The sequence below is a fragment of the Chaetodon auriga genome, chromosome 20 (assembly GCF_051107435.1).
Source record: "Chaetodon auriga isolate fChaAug3 chromosome 20, fChaAug3.hap1, whole genome shotgun sequence".
In the NCBI taxonomy this organism is placed as follows: Eukaryota; Metazoa; Chordata; class Actinopteri; order Chaetodontiformes; family Chaetodontidae; genus Chaetodon; species Chaetodon auriga.
In genome coordinates this window covers 10,809,364-10,834,415 of record NC_135093.1, presented here as the reverse complement: position 1 = coordinate 10,834,415, position 25,052 = coordinate 10,809,364, and the positions used below count along the sequence as shown (strand labels likewise).

The following is a 25,052-nucleotide window of genomic DNA, read 5'->3' as shown; positions in this document are numbered from 1 at the left end:
AAGTATAAAACTCTGAAAGGAGCCATTCGGCATTTTCTTTAAAGGAGCATTTTACCACATGGAGTCCAGTTTACTCCACGTTGGGATTTAACCTGTGAAAACAATTGTATTCTGTTGAAAGCTATCAACTCGGGGAAATGTGAGATCGAGTGTTTTTTGTGTATGAATCATAAAATCTTCCTCCACTGGAAGGACACAGTATGAGGACACTTAATCATGTTTTATCAACCCCCCCAGTCCACCTGTGGCCTCCCGACATGTTTTAAGACATGAATCAGTTTGTGTCTATTATGTTTTTATTCAGAAAACAGTTGAATTTCCACATCCATGAGTGGTTCCAGTGTCACAAAATCAGCTTGTACACACATGTAAAATGTCAGAATCACAATCAGTGGTGAGGACGATGTCAGCACTTAGCCAGGATTTTACCCCGCAGGTGCTCTCCACTGTGGCCCAATGTGCAACAAAACGTGATGCAGGGGCCTCTAAGCTGCCCTAGTCAGTTTTTCTCTACTGTCTGTGAATGGTTAAATTTTTATTGTTCTGTGTGTATTTCTTTTACAGAGGTGTACTGGAGTAGTTAGACTTTAACTCTGAGTCACACAATAAAACAATTTTAATCTTAAAAAGGTTTTGGAACTGTTTCACAATAAATGCATAACCACTTCCTGCACGCTGGTGCCATTTGTATGTGTTTTCGCCCCTGCCAGTCAGACAGTCTGAGTCTGCCACTGTACACACGTCTGTAAACAGTCTCTACAGCCTGCAAAGACGATTTCACAAGGATGATACATGCTGATGCACAGTGTGTTAAACTCAGGTGAATGACAGATGAATGTGGAAACAGTCGTCTGGTGTCAAACTCTGCACACACATCATTCTGCACAGGGAAAAAACAAACACCCGAGTGAGGTAACGATAAGCAAAACATATTTTTGAGAGCAAAGCGACTTTAAAGTTAGAAAATGTGACAAGCCCACTCACATAATATCCTTACTGGGGGAGTAACAACTACTGAAACACATTAGTATTTTCAGTGGTGCAATGTAATTGTGTTAGTGCATTTACTAAAACACTGCACTTACAGTAAATACAATTTTTTAGGTACTTGAGAACTATTGGTTGGAGACAATAAGCATTGTGTGAAGGTGTCCCTTTGAATCATTGTGACAGCATTTCTCACTATTCTCAGAATTTTTACACACCAACCAGTCAAGGTATTAAATGAGAAAATAATCAGCAGATAAAACCATGATGAAAATAATAATTAGGTGGATTTTTAGAGAAAATAGTTCAAAATTGGCTCTTGCATTGATAATCTAATATATGATAGTGTCACAGGGGCCATTTTCCCTCACTTTTACTACATTTTCCTGAGTGCACTCACAAAGTAACAGCGCATGCAGGACTCCGACTTGCAACAGAGTGTTTTCACAGTGTGATATTGGTACTTGTACCGAAGCACAGCCTGTAACACTCCCTCCACCGGCGTGTGCAGCAGGAGGTCAGAGCAGCGCTGCCCCGCACACAGTGAGGGCGGGCTGACTCAACCTGCCACTCCCCGCTCAGGCCTTCACGGCCGCGCGCCTCGGCTGCCGCGCGCTCGGTGTCACGCTTCACTACCAACAGGCACGGAATTCATGGGAGGAAGTCACTGAGATTGGGAAACGAACAACAACTCCGTAGGTGCCGAGGAGGAAAAAAAAACTAACCTGGAGAGCAGAGGAAGTGAGAATACGGCGACTCCTCATTGGGAATAGTAAGAATCATCTAACTTTGGAAAATGGACTAGAGACGCCGGGTCGCAGCAGATGGAGGCGGCGAGAAGTTTGGTGTTTGTCGGGGCCGTGCTGCTCGGAGTGACGGGCGCGTTGGGCAGAGAAGGTGGGTAAACTTTCGCAGCTTTTCTCGCCTTTAGCGGCCCCGCTGTCGGCAAAATAGACACTCCGTCTAAATGGCATATCATAGCAGAGCTCGTGGGTTATATTTGAGTAAACACTCGAGCTTCAGCTTGGCTCGAAGAGGTTGATATTTCTGGCTAGGACCGCATTCCTCCGCGAGTCCGCAGCCCTCGTCCTCCCTCAGTCACCGCTGAGGCTCGTGGGATTTACGGAGCGCTCATTAGGAGGAAAAAAAAAAAAAAAAAAAAAAAAAAAATCACACCTGTCGCTCAAGAGCCACAACTGAGATTCAGTGTTTGGACACAAACTCCAGTGTTGCAGCCTGAAGCACGCTTTTGTTGCACAAATAAACACCCAGAGGTAGTAACAGTGAAACAGGTAAGAAACATGAGAACCTGCTGTGCAGCTTAGGGACGCAGAGGACTGACTTGTTGGTCGTGCAGGCGGACGTGAGGCCGGTTTGCTGTCCGCGTAAACAAAAACAAACCTACAATAACACAGAAAGCATTGTGCGCCAGGGATCATGACGATGTCAATTATTCACTTCTGGCTCCAAAGAGGACATTGTCTGATAGAGGGCCACTTGTCACACTTGCAGCTTGAGTGCATGCCAGTAAAACAAGAGCTGACTGAGAGCGCAAACAAGTGCACATTTTCAAGATTTTCGAAGAAATCATGGTTTTATTTTATTTTATTTTTTTAAGTGCTGGTGACGCTGAAGCAGAGGAACATTCCATGATGTATTTACAGGGAGGATCTCATCTCGTTTAGAATAATGTTGCATTTTCACCCTTTTTTTTAAACACCAGTGTCTATTTAAAAGCTGAAACAGATGATCTGCAGAAACTTGATAATCAATGAAGCGTTTAACTCAAATTTTGAAGATTTCACCTTCACAGATTATTAAGGCGCACATAAGGACTGGCTCATGTGTGTCTGACATGGTTTTTGCGAGAAAAACAAAGTGTTATCTCAACAATAAAATCCTATAATATTGGATCATGCTCGTGACATTCAACTGGAGGGACATGCAGAAAAACGCGTTTTTGACTCCAGGTGAAACTACTACAAAACTTTTAATGACTCCAGCTTCTCAAATGAAATGTTTTGCAGCTTCTCCTTCTGCAGTAAACTGAATATTTTTGAGGTTTAGACCTCAGCAATTTATGATGTTTTGGAGTGTAGGATATCTTTTTTGCAATTTTTTTTTTAACATTTAAGAGGCCAAACAGTTCATCTCAATCATGCATCTCCAGTTTGCTGTTGTGCTTACGCAGGCCTCCATATCGATTGAGGTCACATATCAATAACCCTGTTCAGATGATTTAAAGCATTTAATATATCACAGGCTTAATGGCAAAAATATTGACATCTGAGAGACCCTCTCAACGCAGCCCTTATTGACATGTGCTTGACAGTTTTTAATCGACGTGCCCTTGCTAAAAATCAAAACCCTGCCGAGGAATTAGGACAATGTGCGGCTTTAACATGATAACATGAAGCATCATCATGTCCTCTTTACTACAGATACGTCTTTTATTCGGTGCTACCACCACCATCACTTCTACACAAACACAAACAAAGCCAGTAGTCACAGGTGAAGTGATTTCCAGATACATCTGCATTGTTGGTGGGAACAGGTTGGTGCACTTTACTCCACAGTGTTGATCGCTGAAGCATCAGTTCAGTATTAGCGCTGTGATTGGTCCGTAACGCATCATGCACAAGCAGATAATCCTCAGCAGTCTTACTTTCAGTTATTTAAGTATTGTTATGTCAGTGTTTTTGTCGCGGGCGCGCGCACACACACACACACACACGCACACACGCGTCCTGTGGCCAACAAGTGTATGATTTCAAAGGTCAGCAGTTAGGTGTTTTTCCTTCTGAGTGAATTATTTCAACGACCTGCCCCCTTGTGTGAATACGTTGTGTGTTTGTGTGGCTCTAGTCTATCAGAGTTCACGTCCATGTCACACTTCAGTGCACCCATTGAGTGAAACTCTCTGTGAAGTGATTAAGTCCTGCTGGATTGGCCTCAGTAGCAGGTTAACCCAGCCAGCCGTGACTCACCTGTCTAGGCTGCGTGTTAGTGATCTAACTCACTCTGAGCTGAGGAGGGGGCCGTCAGGGGGCCTCATCACCAGCCTCAGAGGAAACTTTCAACACCTTCTTGTGTGCTTTTCTAGGGTTTGAGTTACACACCTTCAGACTGCATTCACTGAGCACTGACACACATCTGTTCAACTTTAAAATAACTCACAGCGACCTCATGACGAGGTTATGATCTGTTTCTATCTAAAAATGCTCCTGATCACAATGATTTTCAGTGCACATCTTCTTTGTAGGAAAATCTTGTTAGCTGTGTTCAGATTGTTTATCAGTGTGTCACTTCCAGGTTTTATAATTGGGCAATAACTCAAAGAAAGGAATGAAATAGTCATTTTGGGAGTGACTCAGTGGCACTGTAGGGGTTTAAGACGCTGACCATGTTATTGCAATGAACCTGATATGAGTCCAGGTGGGGATCTTCATCATGCGTCACCCCTCCTGTCTCTCTCCTAATTTCCTGTAATGTCTCTGCAGTCACTATCAAAAATTAGAAAACTGAAAGAAAACTGGAAAATCCAGTATTATCACGATGCATTCGGTAGAATCACATCGTAATAAATTAATACAGAGCGACTGTGATGCTTCAGACTGTTGGGGTATGTATCACTTCCAAAACTCCCTTTGAAATGATCGTTTACCAGTTCTAAAAGGTTTTGAATTTGTCACCATAAATAACAATAAATAATAAGTGAAGAACTCAAAAGTAATTTAGAGGAGGAGAAACAGCTTCCAGAGGGATTTTTTTTTACAACCTGGCCATCAGAAAGCTCCTATTAATGACTTATTAGTGATCTATAGAGCATTAGTAAATGATTCACTAGCCATTTATACAAACTCAGTAGAAATGGTGCCTTATTATAGATATATCGAAAAAAATATCTTGTTAAAAATATCTTTTGCTACGCTCAGCTTCTCCAGAATTCATTACAATAAACAACCACCTCTATACTAGATATTAAGCTGCATATTAATAGTAAACTAATGTCATTGTTTATATGAAACTTTTTTCAATAACCTGAATCATGACACAAAATCTTTTTCTCTAAATGAACACAATCATTAACGCAGTCATACAGTCAGATTTCTGCCAGAAAAATGTTGTATTCCTCAGATTACAAAATGAATTTTTAGTGTAACTTTCCATTATCACACTGACCGATGTGATTGACAGCTGATCATCCACACATAAACACAGTCATTTATGCATCATATGACCCAATTCTAACACGCCTTCAATTCGACATGTTTTGAACATAAATTGACTCTTTGCTCTTCTCTCTTACACTTCCTCCCTTTTGAAATGAACTGCATGTTTACATGCTGCTGCAGACGCTTTCAAACTGTAGTAAATGTGTAAAACAAACTATGCAGGCGATAACCTGATGCCGTGCTGTTGTACGTGTTTGTTATTGCAGTGTATGCATGACAGGGTGAACGCATGAGGAGCTGATATATCTGTGACTCCAGCGCAGTCCGGATCCTGTTCTGCTTGTCTGTTGAGCAATACCTGTTTTTTCTTCCTTGGCCATAGAGTGAAGGGAAAGAAAGAATGTGTTCAGGGAGGTTGGCAGAAATGTAAAGTTGATGCAAGACACGTCCCTAGGATTAGCATTGCATTAGAATTGGGACTGACATTTTAAATCTGAGGGATAATAAGCTGACGGAGAAAGTCCTGTTGGATCAGCTCGTTCTGTTTGTGCTGAGCTTTGAGGGGATCTGATCCATTAGAGGAGGCCAGACAGGCCTGCTGGCTGTTCTGGTGTGGCACACTGCAGGCTTTTTCCACCACGGTTCAGTCTAAGTCCTACAGTAGCATCGCCGCCACCGTGTTTGTGTCACTTACCGTACGCACACTGGTAAACACACATGCACACTCCCTGTGCTAACTGGCATGCTGCCACACACAGGTGTGGCTTCAAGCTGGCATTCAGTTTGTGGACACTCTCTAAAGCGGCACACTGGTACAAGAGACAGTTTACAGTGGCCACATCTTCTCCTGTAGGAAGCTAGAATAGAGTCAGATCACTATTAATTCTTTCAAGACACAGTTTGCGATGACAAAAACATACAGCAACATAAAAAACATGGTTGCAAAGGCCTCTGAACTAGTAACTAGCTTTGCTCTGTTTCAAGCATATTTAATATCTTTGGTCTGTTTGTTGGACAAAATAAGCAAAGTGAAGACTGTGCCTCAACTTTTCATTCAATTACTTTTTATTAGCTGATACCGCACCAGAAGGCACTCCTCTATATGCACCATAAGTGACCCCCCCCCCGACACGTCTGACAACATGTCGTACTAACTAGTTTGTACCTTCCTGCGATGCATTAAAACCTGTGTCAGCATTTATGACACTGAACAAGACAGTAGGCAGGAGTACACAGAAACACTTGAATGCAAGTGGAGCCAAGTCACCACGATACACTGTGCAGAGGCCAGCACTAACATGTTTAACTCTGTGTGTGTGTGTCTGGACATAGATACTCTGTCGTGACCTGGAGGGCCACAGGTTGCTGATGTGTCTTTTAGCAAGACACTGAACTCCTGCCTGGTTTCTCACTGGTGAAATACATCCTCGCGTGTCATCTTTTAGATATGCAAAGGCACATTCCTGTGAAATGACAATTTTCCAGAGTCCAAAAAAGAGGAGGGCAACCACTCATGGACTCAGAGAGGAACTGAGAGGAAGCTTTTTTCAGATAATTTGGCTCTGAAACCAGGTAAAAAAAAGATATGGTGAGTGAACTTGGAGGAGGAAGGCAGGGATAGTGACCTGACAGTGAGCAGATAGGGCTAAGTAAGTGATAAAAGAGAGAGTATTTTAGGCCGCGGGGATGGAGGGGTGTGCAGCTCCACACAAGGCCACGCACACACAAACACACACTCAAGCGTTGCTGAGAGACTTTTGGAGAGCAAACAATGAGGGAATAAAAGGAGAGGAAGCTTGAGAACTGGCTTTACACACACTTTTTAGAAATGGAAAATCTCCTCTGTTGTGCGTTCTGTTACGGCACATTTACCTAATCCCCAGAGCTGGAACCCCCAGCGCTGTTTGTGTGCGAGTCGGGTCGTTTGTTGCAACTCAGGGAGTCAGATTCTGCTTATATATTCTGTCTAACTAAAATGATTGAAATGCAGAGGAATAAAAGCACGACTCCCCTCTTGGCCTGACATGTCAAAGTATTTTCCATGATGACATCACCGAAGGAGGCAGCGATTAGTCATTTGATTTGATATTTGACACAAGCTGCAGCGACTGGGTGTGTATTTTTGGCTGCCACTCCATTAATCACAGACCCATTTGCTGCAGTAGCTTGCTGTCAGATTTTAATGTGGACCTTATTTCCACTTTATTTCCACTTTATGACCCAATACCTCTCAGCTGAGGTGCAGCAGCTGTGATATTGGTCAAGCTCTGAGTGCTTAGTCATCGCCAGGAAACTGTCCACATGGCAGACACACGTACCTGATAAGAGCATGTCTTGAGCGTGTATCTCCTCCTCCACGGCTGATGTATCTGAGTCCATCCAGACGTCTTTCCCAAAAGGAGGGACAGAGATAGCATAGAGGTGGGGGTGGCTTCAATCAGGAGAAGTGGGTTGACTATTGAAGGGCTGTTGGAAGGAAGCCAGAGGAAGTCATTTATAACCCCAGCAGAGGAGGGACTGTCCACTGTGTGACTGCCTGCTAAAGCATGGGAGCTATGTGAGCGCGACAGCCCCCGTGAATTGTAGAGCTGTGCGACCCTGAATGTAATGCTGTGTGTGACCCACTGTGCTGAATCTGTGCTCTCTGCTGCCAGTGGAAAATATACTGTATGGTACACACTAAGACAGAGGCCGTGCAGATGGTATGTGTTTCAGGGCAGCCATTCAAGGCCACTTTGTAAACAGTTACTCAGTCAAAAATACACGGAAGTCCTTACAGTCATCTTCAATGTATAACACAAGATACATGTGTAACACTCAGTTGTGTGTAAGAGAATAATGTTTGAAAGCATTTAAAGTAAATATTGAGCTAATGAGATACAAAGTCCTATTTTCCTGAGGTTACACTTAGTATGTATATATATTTTTACCGAGCGCTTGTGAATAGATGAAGTACAATTATCTGTTCAGTGTATATCACTTATTTCTTATTTATCTCTTTTTGGGTTGCAACTGATGATTACATTGTATGTGAAAGAGATCATAGCAGCATTTTATGTAATCTTGTTATTGCGTGATGATGTAGTCGGTGAATATCGTGCGTTTGACAGTTTTCGTTGCAGTTCATGGAAAGTTAACTCGAAAAATGAAAAGGATTTAATAGTATTTGACGTGCTGGGCTCGCATGCTGTCTGTGTTGCAGTGTGTCTGGGTACAGACATGAAGCTGGCCCTGCCCTCCAGCCTGGAAAATCACTACGAGACCCTGAGGCTGCTCTACACCGGCTGCCAGGTCGTCCACGGGAACCTGGAGATTACACACCTTCATGGAAACCCTGACCTCTCCTTCCTACAGGTGACAGAGTTCGTAATATAACAGTTGTTACAGTATAGTAAGTAAACTTGAAAGATGGGACTTGTGTTTTTGGTCCTTAGGCAGGCTGTTTCACAGCAAAAGAGCTGTGGAACAAGGTCAAACCCAGTTTCACCTTCACAAAAGAAGCATCATTTATAAAACAAAGAAGATGGACAAGAGTAAAGACAAAACAAGTATTCAGCTGGGTAGCTTGGTTACATATTTTTCCTGTGAGTTCACCTGATTTCCACAATTCAGACTTAACCTTTTTTTCTCTCCACCTCTTCTTCAGGGGATTGTGGAGGTCCAGGGCTATGTACTTGTAGCCCAAGTGTCAGTGAGTCTGGTGCCTTTGGACAACCTTCGGATCATAAGGGGCAGCCAGCTGTACAACTCCAGCTACGCCCTGGCTGTGCTGGATAACACTCTAGACGGACAGGGGCTCAGGACGCTCCGGCTTCGTAGCCTCACAGGTCAGATAATAGTAGAGCTCACAGTTAATGCCTGAACCCATTATGGTCTGACTGGACTGGATTCACTGGCCTTCTTTTTGTAAATGTGAAGAAATTTTGAACCAGGAAGTGATGAGCTCCCCTGCTGTTTCCCCTGCAGAGATCCTGTTGGGTGGGGTGTATATTTGGGGGAACCCACACCTGTGCTTCCCGGACCCCCAGAACATCACTTGGAGGGACACTTTGGACGAGCAGAACATCCACGCCAAGCTGCACCGACTGCAGCCTCGGGCCCCTAAATGTGAGCAGCTGATTGAAGATGGATAAATCACACCTGTTCCAATGTGTCACAGTGAATAAAAAACAGCAGACAGGATAGCGAGTGAACACTCCCCTGACCTTTCCTCTGTGCCACCGAAACGGTTACGTTTATGGTTCAGGGTAAGATATCGGCGACCGCCATAGAGAGGTGCAGGACATGATATTGTTCAGGGCTTACCATCAACACATCTTAAGTACGGCCCCTCAGAGCAGCTTCCATAGCTGCAGGCTCTTATTTTTGTTTTTCTCTTTCTCTGTTAAATAGTTCAGTTGTGGGATAAGCGCTCAGCTCTCATTATTTGTTGTTGTTGGGTTTGTTCTGGTACAGGTCCAAATTGTTCCCCTACATGTGGGAAAAGCTGCTGGGGAGAAACCGCACAGGACTGCCAGACCTGTGAGTAAACATCACATGCAGAGTATCACAGTGACGATATGTAGTTTTCGCTGGGAAATGTCCAGAGCAGGCGAAGAACAGCTGAAAATGTTCTCTTTGTCATCTTTGTTCAAAGTGACCCGAATTAAATGTGCGTCTGGCTGTCAGCGGTGTAAAGGTCTGCTTCCTAATGACTGCTGTCACATGCAGTGTGCTGCTGGATGCACGGGACCCAAAGACTCAGACTGCCTGGTGAATGACACACACACACACACTTACACACACTGATCAGATATTTGTTGTGTTTTTTATCTTTAGTGCAATCCATCAGTCTTTTGTCATTTCTGGAGTAACGTGTTTCCTCCCTCCTCTTCTCTCCAGGCTTGCCGTCACTTCAACGACAGTGGTGTTTGTAAGGAGAACTGTCCTCCACCCGCTATCTATGACCCTGTCACCTTTCAGACCAAACCCAACCCAAACAAGAAGTTCAACTTTGGAGCCACCTGCGTCAAAACGTGTCCTTGTGAGAATTCTTTTTGAAAAAATGCTGTGTTTATCCAAGAAGTTACCGCACTTTGCTCAGCCGGGGGCCCCTGTGCAGTTCCACTGGTGCAACTGCTGATGATGTGTCGTATTATAGGGGGGCTTGATTAAAGTAAATGCTGAAGGGAGAAGGAGGAGCTTCCCATTTCATCATACCTAATGCGTTTTGTTTTTGCTGTGAAGATGCCCTTTGAACACTGTGTCTCCCTGCCTGTAGATAACTACCTGGCTATGGAAGTGGCCTGTACTTTGGTTTGTCCCAAAGCCAACCAGGAAGTTATCATCATCCATCCTGATGGACACGAGACGCAGAAATGTGAAAAGTGTGAAGGAGACTGTCCCAAAGGTGGGGATCATTGTGTCTTTGTGGGCATATTTTCATTTCATTAGACTATGCTCAGTAAAAAGTGGATAATTTCTGCTAACTTCAGCTTTAACATACATATCAAGACCAGACAGGGTTTGTTAAGGAAAGGCCAGTTGTGAACGCACCCATCAGCGCCTTCACATCATCAATACATCAATGGATGTAGAGAACCACCAGCTCAAGCAGTTCATCAATCACCTCATACCTTTGTTGTTTGATGTGATACACCACACGATATTTCATTCTACACTGATGATATCCTGATTTATATGAAGGTTTGTTTATCATTCTTGTCCTGTTTTATTGGACATCATCAGTAAGTCCAATTTAACAATTGTTTTTCAGTGTGTTATGGTCTGGGTATGGACAACCTTGGCGTCATGGACAACCATGGCATCACCATGGTGACGTCTTCTAATGTTGGGCAGTTCAACAAGTGTACGAAGATTTTTGGTAGTCTGGCTTTCCTCCCTCAGAGCTTTTTAAGGTAAGAGACACAAATAAAAAATGTACTTTTGGGATTATAAAATGGATTTATCTTCAATTCAACCTGTCTGCAGCAACGAGCCGCAGTGCTGGCCTCTAATTAGCTTCTTCATCGACTGCTCACTTCATGAACGTACAGAGAGCAGAGCGGAAAAAGAAAAGAGACTGAATGAAACAGCTGAAAGCACCAGAGTGCTGTGCTCAGACAGAGGCTGAACTGATAACACACACACCCCACCTCAGTGCCTGCTGTTGCCCACTAGCTTACAGCTAATGTAAAATAATATAAAAAAAAAATAATAGTAAAAATAATTAACTCAATTTAAGCTTTATCATGTGCACTTTAGTAACCACAAACAGCAGCTTGATATTCCAGGCTTCACACTACCACAGAGCCACATCCCTCCCATACAGCCCTTCAAATATTTGAGTTTATAGCAGCTCTTTGTGTAGCTCAAGGGGAAAGTTGCCACCCATGCCAAACCCTTTAGATTACTGTGCTCAAATGTATTTCAAACGCAGACATCAGTGTTTTTCACCTTTATGGTATCTTTGCTTTCGTGTATCTTTTCTCCTCATTGAGAATGTTTGATTTAAATGAAACGTAATGAAAACACAGTAGACATAATGTATATATGTCAATAAAACAATGGCGAACGCTAAATGATAGAATTTATATACCGTGGTCATCTGAGTCTCCAGTCTCTCTGCGGACCTTCGATACAAGTTTGACGATCACCAACTGAAGCTTAGATCCCTGATAAATTATCAGCTAAAGTGTGAAATGTCAACACTTACGTGACCTGCAACACTTGAGATTTTATCAGTGAATAGAGAGAGAAGATAAATGTGTAGAAATAAATGATATATTGCCTCTTGTATCTTAAATGGTCATTTAAATCTTATGTTGTCGTCGTTCAGGGACCCTGTGGCCAACACATCAGGCCTGACCCTCGAGCAGCTGAGCGCCTTCAAGAAACTGGAGGAGATTACAGGTAATGGACCCCGAGGAGAACAGAGAGAAAGTGTTTGTCGAACAAGAAAAGAAAAGGAAACCCGAGTTATTCATTTTTAAAGACTGTATGTCATGAAGAACTATTGTAAATTAGATTTTTCTCTAAATCACTCAACCTTCTATAAGGAACAAACTATGTCTCCTCTGTTGGAGTGTTTTTAGTGTCTTTGTCTGATTTTGCTTTGCAGGTTATTTGTACATTGATGCCTGGCCAGAAGAGTGGGCTAACCTGAGTGTGTTTGAGAACCTGAAGGTGATCCGAGGCAGGATGCTCTACAAGTACGACTTTTAAACTGTCTGTCTGACTGACACGTCTGCCTTTCTCTTCTCTGCATGTCTGCACGTCCTGTATCACTGTTGTTGTTGTTTCTAGATAAATCAAAAATCCCTCACTCTACAGGTTTTCACCATTGTGATTTTAGCTGCCGGCAGAATTTGTCCTGCCACAGAAGATTTTCTTGCTCTTGTTAGTCAGTTTTGTGTCTTTGTTTGTGCTCCACTTTTTATGTGTTTGGTTCAGTTGAGGCGGTTTGTTCACTCTCAGGGTAATAAAGAAAGAAAGCTAATTATTAGCCAGCACAGCTGCTTAAACTTGCAGCACACGCCAGCCAGGATAACAGTCTAAGTCTATGGGACGCTATCTAGTGTAGCATGATGAAATTAGGTCATACTGACTAATGTGAGATCCGCTTGTCTGACACTGTTTACAACAAGGTGTCACATTATGAGCTGTTGTTTTGGTAATTAGAACAGTATATTTGCCTCAAGTGTCCAGTCTGCTGTTTTTCTGACATTCATGTTCATTTGCAGACATGTGCAGTGTTTTTTTTCTTTCTTTTTGACTTATTTGTGTTTTTTTCCAGCTTTCTTCATTGGACTTACAATAATTCTTTTATTCTAATTTGTTTTTCAAATTCTGTTCAGGGGTGTGTTTTCACTTGCTGTCCAGAATCTGCACATCAAATCTCTTGGGTTGCGTTCACTACGCAGCGTCAGTGGAGGTTTGGTCCTGTTGAACAACAATTCCCAGCTGTGCTACACCAGTTCACTGCCCTGGGACAGTCTCCTCCATCCCACCCAGGGACCCCACCGCATTGTCAGCAACAACCAAAACCCACAAGTCTGTGGTAGGTTGAACATAATGCCAAGATCCATTAAACTTACTGTGGTTTGCACTTTGATCAGACACCTGTCACTTGGCAGCTGCCTCCACAAGTCTGATACCTCGGCCATAATACAAGATTCAATTAAGGGCTGACCGATATGCAATAAAAATCATATTGCGATTATTTTGACAGACACTGAGATATGAGTTCTGATTTTAGAGGAAGTTAATGACAAAAAAAAAATAATGATGACGTGTTTTTTGTCCTGTGGTTTGTACCAAACAAACATGTTTTAGGTCTGGAGTGTGTGATTTGTTGGCCTCTCTGTGGCACCACTGTGCTTCAATTATAATTGTATGTTTTGACATTTTTCACCTTCATGAAAAAATTGCAGCCTGTGTAATTTGGAAATTGCAATTGGCAGAATTTTGATTTTGATACGAATCCAATTCCATTTATTCCCGCAGAAGCTCAGCTGCAGAAAATACTGATTTGTGATTGCATTTTAAACGACATTCATGGCTGTTGTGGCGTGGTAAACATTTGCGGTTGATCAGACAGGTGGTGTCTGTATGCACAGTCCTTTTTGAGTGTTTCTCTGTGTGTTTTTGTTGATTTCTCACTGAAACAGATTTAAACTTGGCAGCTTTAGCTCCCACAAAGCTGAGAACAACACGCTTGTAACACAGTGATAGTGAGTCCTGTTCACTGCACGAGGAGAAGATGTCAACAAAAAGTACAATGTGCATCATGCTTTGTTTTCTCTGTCTCTGTCTGTGTTTTCAGAGGAAGAGGGGCATGTTTGTCATCCGCTCTGTGAGGGGGGCTGCTGGGGCCCGGGGCCCAGCCAGTGTGTGTCCTGCAAGGCTTTCCAACGTGGCACCGAGTGCGTAGAGCAGTGTGACATCTATCAGGGGTAAGAAAGCTTGTGGTTGTTTTTGTGTGGGTGTGGCTGCACTGAATCAATAACAAGTCCAATGATAGCGTTCCAAATAATAGAGTTCACTGTGTGTCATAATCCACAAAGTATTTTTCCAGTTAAAAAAAAAATTGTATTGCCTTGAAAGTAAAAATGTGAACAGATGGATTTCTGTGAGGTTGACTGAATTGGCTGCCAATGCCAGAACAGTCACAATAAATCAGCCTGAAAGCTTTCAACTGAAATTGTTCCCTCAAGCAACTGTACTGTAGGTCACTAACAGAGCAAATGCATGTGATTACACTGGAGTTTCTTTGTACAGTCACTGGACTGGTTTTGGTTCCATGTACACTATGTATGTATGTATGACATATTTCAAAGATGACACAGAAGTAGATCAGTAGAGATCCATTTAGAAACTGCTGGTTTGATGATATACTGTATGAACACGCTTCACACTGTCCCAAAAAGCACGACTGAACATGTTCATAAAACTCTACTTAACATCTGTTTGATTTAAATCCATACAAAAACCAAAGAGTAAAATCACAGTTTGTAGTACTTTGGGGGTTATGTGCCAGACTGTTTCTGAGCTACTGTTGGCTATAGCTTCATATTTACTGTACAGATGAGAGAATATGGATCTTGAACCTCCTGTGCAGGTCATCCGTTAAGGCTAATGTTGGCAGTTATTTGTGGCTGAGGCCCCCCTTTCTAAAAATGTATGTCCTTATGAGAGCGTCAGGTGCTTTAGATAAAAGCATCCAACGAATGCCAGACTGTGTGACGTGTTATGCTACATCCTGGCTGTGCTTGTGTTGCAGGTCTGTGCGTGAATACGCTGATGGATCTTTGTGTGTTGCCTGTCACGCAGAGTGCCGACCTCTCAATAGCTCTGCCTCCTGTCATGGCCCGGTAAGATGTTCGTGCGGCTTGCAGTCTATATGACAGTGCTGAATGGTATAAAATGGTTTGTTCCATATGAAACTAAAATCTGGAAATGCCTCATCTACTCAACCACAATGATTTCTGACATTAAAGTACATCAAGCTTGTGATCTCCAAAAAGTGGTTAACTATTTTCAGGATGCAACTGGGCAAGATCCCCACATGGTCAATCACTGGCAGAACGTAATGTCAAAGGAACACTTTTTCAACATCACATGTTTGTTCAGGTCAAACATTACTTTTTTATGTACAAATTTCCCACAACTGTTAATTCCACTGACCCTGCAGAGAAGAAGCCAGTTAAAGACGTTCTTTCATCGTGCTCGAGTCCAAACGGCTTTTGCTCCAATGCAAAACGGAGAAGCTGTTCAATAAGTTTGGTCTTTAAGGTCATCCTTCAATAACATAAAAATGTGATTAAAAATAGCTTTATCAAAGCAATCACAGCATGTCGCCGCTAGTAAACTCTATCAAATAAACTCAAACATAATCAGTATAAAGCCACCTTATCATGCCTGTGTGGATGTGTGCAAAAGATTTTGTTTAAGCGTACTTAAATATTTCTCTCTGTGTGTCTTCAGGGTGCCGAACATTGTGCAGAATGTCGAAACTTCCAGGACGGAGAGTTGTGTGTGGACCGTTGTCCCAGCGGTGTGAAGGAGGATCAGCAGACTGTGTGGAAGTACAGCAATGCTTCAGGACACTGCCTGCCCTGCAACACCAACTGCACACTGTCGTGAGTGGCCACACATCACAAACACTATCACGCACAGCACACAATGAGTGATTTCACACCCAGCGCTTCTCTGTTTCAGCTGCACTGTGATGGACGAGAGAGGCTGCCCCATTGATACCAGGACGGGGTGAGCTACTTCTTTCTGGAGGAAATTGAACAAATTCAGCCTCGTTGGTGGAATAGGAGCTGTGTTGAACTGTTTTTCTCTGTTTAGACCGGGTACAACCATCGCGGCTGCAGTGGGTGGGGTGGTGCTCTTCTTCATCCTGCTGGCTCTGCTGGTCTTCTACCTGAGGAGGCAGAAGAAGCTGAAGAGAAAGGAGACGATGAGGAGGATCCTGCAAGAACACGAGGTGGGCACAAATGCTGATGGAAATAAGACGTGCTTAATTGTATTCTGTCGCAAATCGAGGCAAAATTGAGTTGGGTGTTGAAATGTGTAATGAAGGAATCTGCCATCTGCTTCCTTCACGTGTACAGCTGGTGGAGCCTTTAACGCCCAGTGGTGCGTCACCCAATCAGGCTCAGATGCGCATCCTGAAGGAGACTGAGCTGAGAAAGCTGAGAGTGCTGGGTGCAGGGGCCTTTGGTACGGTTTACAAGGTAAGTGAGCCAGTTCTTTAATCATACGACAGCATTGGTTGTAATTTATGGATTTAACTTTACATTTTTGGTGAGTTTTTTAATAGTTTTGATCGTCTGTTTCAGGGCGTGTGGGCTCCTGATGGGGAACACGTGAAGATACCGGTGGCCATTAAGGTGTTACGAGAGAACACCTCGCCAAAGGCCAATAAAGAGATTCTTGATGTCAGTGCAAGCTAGATACACACATTTACAGCGCACATAAATACAGTTCACAACCCCTCAACATCTTCCCTCTGTCTTCCCCAGGAGGCCTATGTGATGGCGGGTGTGGCCAGCCCTTACGTGTGTCGCCTGCTTGGCATTTGTCTGACCTCCACGGTGCAGCTGGTCACTCAGCTGATGCCATACGGCTGCCTCCTCGACTACGTCAGGGAGAACAAGGACCGCATCGGCTCCCAGTCCCTCCTCAACTGGTGTGTCCAGATCGCCAAGGTATCTAAACAAGCACATACTGCACATACTTGTACTACTGTTTGTAGTAGTAGAAGTCAGTGTATACTTTTCTTGGCAGAACGGCTGTGTCTGAATGTTGCTGATCATCTTATTTTTCCTTTCAAATTTGATGTGGTATCAGCTTGTATATTTGTGGCCACATGGATTTGTGGGTGATGGACATGTGTGTGTGTATGTGTGTGTGTGTGCGTGTGTAGGGGATGAGTTATCTGGAGGAAGTCCGGCTGGTCCACAGAGATTTGGCCGCCCGCAATGTTCTGGTTAGGAACCCAAACCACGTGAAGATCACCGACTTCGGTCTGGCCCGTCTGCTCGATATAGACGAGACTGAATATCACGCTGATGGAGGGAAGGTAAGATGTGGCTGTGACTGTAGGAGCATCTGCACTGGGGATGTTCAAAATGATTTATTTATTGAAATAAATCTGTGTTTTTCAGGTGCCGATTAAATGGATGGCCCTGGAGTCAATTCTGCAGAGGAAGTTCACTCATCAGAGTGACGTCTGGAGCTACGGTCCGTATCACTCAGGGCTGGAAGTGACAGAAATGTCCCTGTGTTGCTGTTTAGTGCTGCAGAAGTTATTTCTTATTGTTTCTAATGTAGCACAGTACTACAAAGTGTGAGTGAGGTTTGAATAATGTGAAGGAGGTAGAGTAGGTTATCTACTGATTGGAGAATTAGACCTCCTCCCTCCTCCTCTCCATATATAGAAGTGTCCTTGAGCAAGACATGATGACGTAAATCTGTGTTTAATTTTCAATACTGACGCTGATTTTACACATAGTTTAGTTTCATGCCAGTTTAAAGAAAAAGCTGGGTTGTAATCATATGTTTCCTTCTCAGGGGTGACAGTGTGGGAGCTCATGACGTTTGGCGCCAAACCCTACGACATGATCCCCGCCAGAGAAATCCCAGAAGTTTTAGAGGGAGGAGAACGACTTCCCCAGCCCCTCATCTGCACCATCAACGTCTACATGATCATGGTCAAATGTCAGTAGCTCTTACTGCAGCGTTTATCTGGCCTTAATATGATTTAGTTAATTACACTGTACATGAATGTGGCCTTTATTTATGCAGCCTGTTTCCTTTTTAGTCAATCCAATTTCTCTTCAAAGCAGAGGATTTGGCGTTCATTATGATATTAAATTAAATCAAACAGTTGCCATTATTAGTTGTCCCTAAAAGAGTTGCATGTTTGTAGTTAGTGTTGGAAATGATTGACATCTTGATTTTATGTTTGGACGGCAGGTTGGATGATTGACCCAGAGAGCAGACCAAGGTTCAAAGATCTGGTGAATGATTTTAGTGCAATGGCCAGAGATCCTCCTCGCTATGTAGTCATTCAGGTATGTGTAGTCGTAGTTTTTGGGGGCTGCTTTCCCTTGAAAATAGATATAATGCACCCATGGTGGTCAAGTCTTATCATACATTCTTATCTGTGTTTTCCATCTCGGTCTTTCTCTGTCTTGCAGAACGACGAGCAGATGAGCATGTCCAGCCCGGTGGACAGCCAGTTCTTCCGGATGCTGCTGGAGGAGGAAGGGAACAATATGAGTGAACTGCTGGATGCTGAGGAGTATCTGGTGCCTCAGCCAAACCTCTTCCCCAGGACTCAGGGAGACGGGGCTCAAGCCAACGGGCCATCCAGACACCAGTCGTACAGGGTCAGTGAGGAGAACTGCTTTAGTGAGCCCTAAACCTTCCAGCACCATCATCGGGTCACAAATTCAACTTGTCCAGACCTGCAAAAGTAGTGACGCTCCATCAGCCGCAGCTCTGCTCATTAGCAGATGTTAGCATGCTTATACCTGCTAAACATCAGCATGCTGGTGTTGCCCTTGTGAGCATGTTAGCAAGCTGACTTAAGCATTTTGCTGAGGCCTGCGTGCATGCCTGTGGAGCAGCTGGCATGGCTATAGACTTTAGTTTGATGTTTTACAGTTTTTTACTGCATTTTTTACTATATTGTATAACTTTATTCTAGTTAGCTGTTAGCTAACCCCAGAGATAATTAAATAGTGTGATGTTTGACTAAGACACATCTCTAGAGAGAAGGATTGAATTGGATATCAAACCAGTTATAATCTCTTTAGGCTGTCCAGGCTTGATAAAATCTAATTTCAGTATAACTGTATAATTTGTACTCAGCTGTTTGGACATGTAGCAGCCATGGAAACTGGTGAGCCTTTGAGTGGCTGAATTCCCCTTCTTATGAATTTCCTGTTCATCGTTTATTCCTCTTCTCTCCAGCAGAGCAGAGATCAGGGCTTAGATGTCGAGCCCTCTGTCGCTGGTGGCCCTCGGAGCATGTACTCCTCCCTGAGCACTCTTGGGCGAAGCCAGTATCCTACCTTACCTTTGGGAGCCAGCACCTCCAACGGCCTGTGGACTCCTCAGTACCCGACGCTGGAACGCAGCCCTTCGGCCGGGGGCCAGTCTGACTCGGTCTTCCTGGACGGGCCTCCGGATGACCCGTCGCTGCCCCCAGCTAGCCCTGGACGCTACAGCAAAGACCCCACCTACTCTAATGGGAGCCAGGGCGACCTGGAGACAGACGGGCCAAATGGCCTTCATCACCCTCATCACCTCCATCACTCACTGCCCAGACGAAGTCATGGGTTAAATCATAATCATGCTTTGCCAGGTGAGCAGGATGTTGCTTCCACTGTGAAGGAAGTATTTGATGGTTACATCTCAGAGCTTTTTGTTCTGACTTCTCTTTCTTTCTCCGTCTCTTTAGAGTACGTCAACCAGGAGATTCAGGATCTCAGGCCGGGGATCCCCGAGCGGCCCAGCACGCTGCCTCGTAAAGGCTCCAGAGTAGACCGACGCCTCCCTAATGGCCTGAGCTCCGGTAAAAGTGTGGAAAACCCAGGATACCTGGTCCCCACGAGCTCTGGGGCCTCCACGTCTCCAGCCTTTGACAACCCATACTACCTGGACCTTGTAGCCAAAGCCAAAGCCAAAGCTGTAGCCGGGGCTGCAGTGGTGGATGGCCCCGAGACACTGGAGAGAGACGGAGGAGTGCCCAGGCACGTGAATGGGTTTGTGACCCCCACAGCAGAGAATCCAGAGTATCTGGGACTAGCGGACACCTGGAGTGGATATACTTGAGCACTGAGAGTAATGTGATTAACTCACGAGGAGTCACAGATTACGTTCTACTGAGGTAAACGAGGCACGAGAGAAAGGGAAGATGAATGTTTGTGTGACAGAAATGAGTTGGGTTTCATATTGGGAATAGTATGTGCGCGTGGAAGTGAACCTACTCTGGATATCAAGTGAAGTACCAGGTCGAAGTGGTCCGGCACAAGTCACCAAATCACTTTGTGACACTTCATGACTCAACACAGTGTAGCATTAATCTGGTATCTGTAGCATCATTTGTATTCCTGTCTTCTTCTCAGCAATCTGCACTCTCTATGTGACTGTTAAGTGCCAAAAAAGAAGTTCACTCAGCCTCTGTATGTAAGTCAGTACTTGATAATAAGCAAAGGCAGTCACATTTGTCAAAACCCATCATGGTATGAGTAGGGTCTGATCATCACAGAATCTGACATTTGAATTAATGAATGCTGAAAATCTTTTGGGGTTTTTTTTATGTTAAGTTTCTTTTAACTTGTTTAATGTCTGTGGTTGTTTTGTCAATATGTGAAGCATTTTTTTTTTATATTCCCTTCTGTTCCCTCATATGTCTTTATATGCTACTCAGCCCAGCTAAAAAGAGAAAAAAACAAACAAACATATAGAACACTTTGACAAAGTGAGCCATGATGTGCATTGAAGGTGATGTTTAGTATTCTGGTCACTTTTTGTCTGACCTGATGGGGGTCTTCAGCACACTCAAAGCCATTTTGTTTTGGCCAGAAAAGGCCCTGCAGCCCATCTGGCCAGCCGACATGCTCCCTGAAAGAAAGGCATCCTGTATGGAGAAGACAGAGGCATTGTGCCACACACTGATGTATGTGGTTGTTGGTGTGTGTGGCTGCAACTACTTTGTGGTACAGCAGATGAGATGCGAGGTACGAGCAGATTCTTTAAGCTGCAAAAATCTCAGAAATGATGTTTTTGTTTTGAAGACAAAGTGTACTGGTAACTAAGTTCGAGCCAACTTTTCAGGGATTTATGATTTTGCAAAAAATAAGGGGAGGTGACGTGCATTTTCAAGTATGCACCATGCACTGCATGTTAGGGTACTGCGTATGCCCCCCTGGCTTGTGTTATCACGATGAACCTTTTGGTTTTTGTGGCCTCTCACTGTGCAAGAAAGCACTGCAAGCTATTGGTGAGTATATTCCACAAGAAGTGAAGATTTGCATGTGTGTATTCATGCGTTGGCTGCCCTTTACGGAGCAAAAAGCAGTTCTGCTGTGTGTGTTTTTGTGTAAAAGTGGAGACACTGGAGCTGAATGTGAATCTGAGGAGGCAAAAGCAATGCTCTGCTGGGTTTGGATAATCAATGCATGGCTCAAATTCCACTCAGAGAGAACACACTGGCATCCCAGTTAATAATCAACAGCATTTTTTTTGAAGGGTGTTTTTTTCATGTCAACTGGTGTTGGACTGGGGGAGGTCAAAAGCGAGTCAATGGAGCCATTGTGTGACCCTCATGTCCTCGTTGGAAAGTCGGCGCTCTCCCAACTCGCACGTCCCAACGACTGATGTTGTCACAGTGCTGAAAAGAGAGAAACAGAGTTTTCTTCTGCAGAGGTTTGGAGATCTGCGGCAGAATGCGCTTCAGTGTTTGGGCCTCGAAATCCCGATCAAGTCTTGAAACAATTGACTGGGTTGTTGAAAAATCCTCCACAACCCCCCCAACACATCAGCTTTACTCTGAGAGTCTTTGGGAAATATTCTGTTATCTTGATGTTCTCATACGGGTTTTGAAGAGTTTTGTTCCAAAAAATGATACCTGATATTACACGATATAATGATTTCTCACATAAAAATAACATGTTTTTATAAAAGCATGTTCAGATTTTAATACCCTCATCTATCTTCTACTAACGCTGTTTAGAATGTAATTATTATGGAGTGTCAGTTTTTAATGTTTATATATAATGGATACCCTGCATATGTATTGTTTGAAGACCTCATATCTCCACAAAATTAACAGACTTAACTAAAATGTATTTTTGCATCTGTTGTATTTTGAAATGGTTATATAAGAAAACCTTGTAGCGCAACTTGTGACCATTAAATTGAAATTTTAATCTACTCCCACTTTTTTTTTTTTTTTTTTTATTACCCAATAGCTCCATTGAATCCTTGCAATTTCCTGAGGTTAATATTTAAAACATCAACCATAAAGTGTGTGGAAATTTGGGGATTTTGGGGTGCTATTGGCTGTAAAAGAAAAAACAAAAAACTAAGTAAAAAAAAAACAAACAAAAAAAAAAAAAAAAAAAAACGATAACTACCTACGTAAATGAACATCACCTCTGCTGGAGATACAAGGTTTTCACGAGGTCATAACAATGTTATAGCACAGCTCACATGTTCACACTTCCTTAAGAATGTGATATTTCTACTGGATATTATGAATCCACTACGTTCTGTACAATCACTATTAATGTACTGGTGTTTACACTGTAGTGTCATTTTGTAAAAAAATGTCTCATGTAGCACTAACATTAGCCAAGAGTGATCTACCTGCTGTCCTCTGAGAGACCGTACGTGTTCTTTCTCTCGTCGTTGACAAAGTCATTTTGATATAAAACCATTCAGCTGTACTAAAACCAGGACAGACCCTGAGGACTGGCACCAGTCACGGTCTGGTGGCTTGTTGATTTAAGGTTTCACATTAAAGGTGCAGTGTGAGGGATTCCAGAGGATCTATTGGCAGAATATGGCAGAAATTACATTGTTCATAATTATGTTTTCATAAGTGTATAATCACCTGAAAATAAGAGTTGTGGTGTTTTTGTTATCGAGAAAGAGGGAGCGAGTCCAACATGATGCACTGCCATATTTCTACAGTAGCCTGGAACGGACAAACCAAACCAACCTCACCACCAGATGCTACTTAGATCCAAAACGTTGATCTTCTGCCAAAAAAATGTTAAAATGTTCTTGGGCAAAATGCTGAATCATGACCAGCTTTCTGATTGGAGTCGAAAAAGTAAATGTTATTTGACCTTGTTTAAATGAGATTGAGCAGAAGCATAAACTGAATGAAACTGGGGCCTGCGGCTGCTTTTATAAGTTAACCATCTGCAAGTCTGTTAAAAAGTCTCTAATGTGACTGAAGCAAGAAAGTAAGCCCAAAAGGAAGCAGGGAACAGCTGACTAACGGGAATGTGCTGAAGGTTTTGTAAAATTAAATAACTGTCATTTACATTTTGAAGAAAATGTATCTTTTGTACTTTTCTTGTGAATATTTTTTTTTTTTTTTTTTACACTTTCACAGTTTGTGTGAATAATACCCAGTTTGTTTTTAATGGATCCCTTTCTATTTGGTCAGTAAGTCCCATAATGTAAATGTGTAGTATATATATAAATAAAAACAATCACTTTGGTAGCTAATTTGATTGAGTAAATTGTGACCAGTTGCTCTACTGCGGAGAGTAAATACACAAGAACATATTTCATGAAGAAATGGTCATTTTTATATGGAATTGTTTGCAGACATTATGTGTGTCATTAAAAGGATATAAAACACTTAAAACTCCAAAGTGTTCTGATCATTTACAGGGAGTTAAAAACATGATTTTTCTGTCCTCAGTTCTCAGTTTCTAACACTGGTCCTCTTTTATTTAAAGTGGATTAAATCCTGAGATGCACACAAAAAAAATCATTTTAAAGAATCAAAGAAAACTGATAATACAGTCAATCAAGTTAAAGTCAAATAATCGCTTGCAAATGTTGCTGTCTGTGTAAAACGCCAATTAGTATTACTGTTCTCAGCGAACTTACTGCCACCTAGTGATGGCAGATGGAACTACAGCGTTGATAGTGTTCATAGAAAAGTCAAACAGGATAAGAATTCAGCACTCAAGAAACATGCAGCATTTAACCACCGCTTTGCTGCCTACGGACTCAATAAACACTGTGAATGTGTGTAATTCATGTGCTTCAACAGAATGTGTAATACACAAAAAAGATTGAGCCCAGGTGGACACTGGCCTGATGCAGGTCCACCACTTAACCTTTGACCTCTAACTGGGAGACATGAGACGGAGAAAACTTTATGTTAACTTTTTATTTATTGTACCACTTTAATTACTTGACCAGCACTTCTAACAGTGTATAATCCAGAGAGATACAATACCTGGACTCAGCTTTATTCTCAGTTTCTAAAAACATCTGGACAGACTAAGATTGAAAAATGATCCTCAGTGTCACTTGCATATTCAAATAAGAATTTTCATAAGATAAACAAATGGACCGCTTCATTACGAAGTTTAAAAGGATCTGTGAAACTGGAAATTAGCAAACCACGTCGGACTTGTGTTTGCTTCATGTGCATCTCATGTGTCCGTGACTTATTGCAGGTGTAGGGAATCACTGTTCACCACAATCAAAGCCACAGCTGGTAAGAAATGTTTCTCCACGTGCACCCTCGCTCTCAGAATCTCACCTCCAACTTCAGTGAGTCTCCAGAGGACGTGTTTGGACACTGTGGTGACATGATAGAAGGTGTTGCAGTCTGGGCTTCTCTCAGTGCTCTCTCTTCTTTGATTGGATTTCCTACATGCGTTGCTGTTCTCTGGGAGCTGTTTCGGAGACACAAAGCAGGAAACCCCGTCACCCCCAACCAGGTCTTCATGCTCAACCTCACCATCATGGACTTGGTCTTCTTGTTTTTTGTCCCGGTTGGGCTGTGCAACTTCTTCCTGTGGCACATCAATTCCGTTCAAATGTTACACAACTTTCTGTATGCCTTGAATCTGGCTGGCCGACCTCTTCTGACAGCTTGTATCTGTCTGGACTGCTACGTGGCTGTGGTTCATCCCGTCACCTACAGCACGAGGAAGAGTCTGACTCCCCGGGTGCTCATGGCTGCTGCTGTGTGGACCATCACGACGGCTCAAGGGACTGCATCTATGGTCTTGGATGAGCTGAACCACAGTGCCTGGGCCATGTTTGTGTACATCATAGCGCTGCCCGTCATTGTCGTCTGTGATGTCTCCATCCTCTGGACCCTGAAGAAGTCCCACCGAGCAGGGGGAG

The 25,052-nt window shown here is 43.1% G+C and overlaps 1 protein-coding gene across 1 annotated transcript; it reads left to right on the top strand.

Moving 5' to 3' along the window:
- The first annotated feature begins 1,620 nt into the window (after positions 1-1,620).
- erbb2 (erb-b2 receptor tyrosine kinase 2) lies at positions 1,621-23,528 on the top strand. Its single transcript, XM_076759990.1, has 27 exons — positions 1,621-1,884; positions 8,365-8,516; positions 8,809-8,989; positions 9,129-9,269; positions 9,618-9,683; positions 9,799-9,914; positions 10,044-10,185; positions 10,423-10,551; positions 10,918-11,059; positions 11,980-12,053; positions 12,262-12,352; positions 12,998-13,200; positions 13,966-14,095; positions 14,923-15,013; positions 15,627-15,781; positions 15,861-15,908; positions 15,996-16,134; positions 16,262-16,384; positions 16,490-16,588; positions 16,673-16,858; positions 17,077-17,232; positions 17,318-17,393; positions 17,724-17,870; positions 18,129-18,226; positions 18,353-18,544; positions 19,134-19,524; positions 19,621-23,528. Exons 1-27 carry the CDS (start codon positions 1,812-1,814, stop codon positions 19,992-19,994), a joined length of 3,915 nt encoding a protein of 1,304 aa, XP_076616105.1. The 5' UTR covers positions 1,621-1,811; the 3' UTR covers positions 19,995-23,528.
- Positions 23,529-25,052: the final 1,524 nt, after the last annotated feature.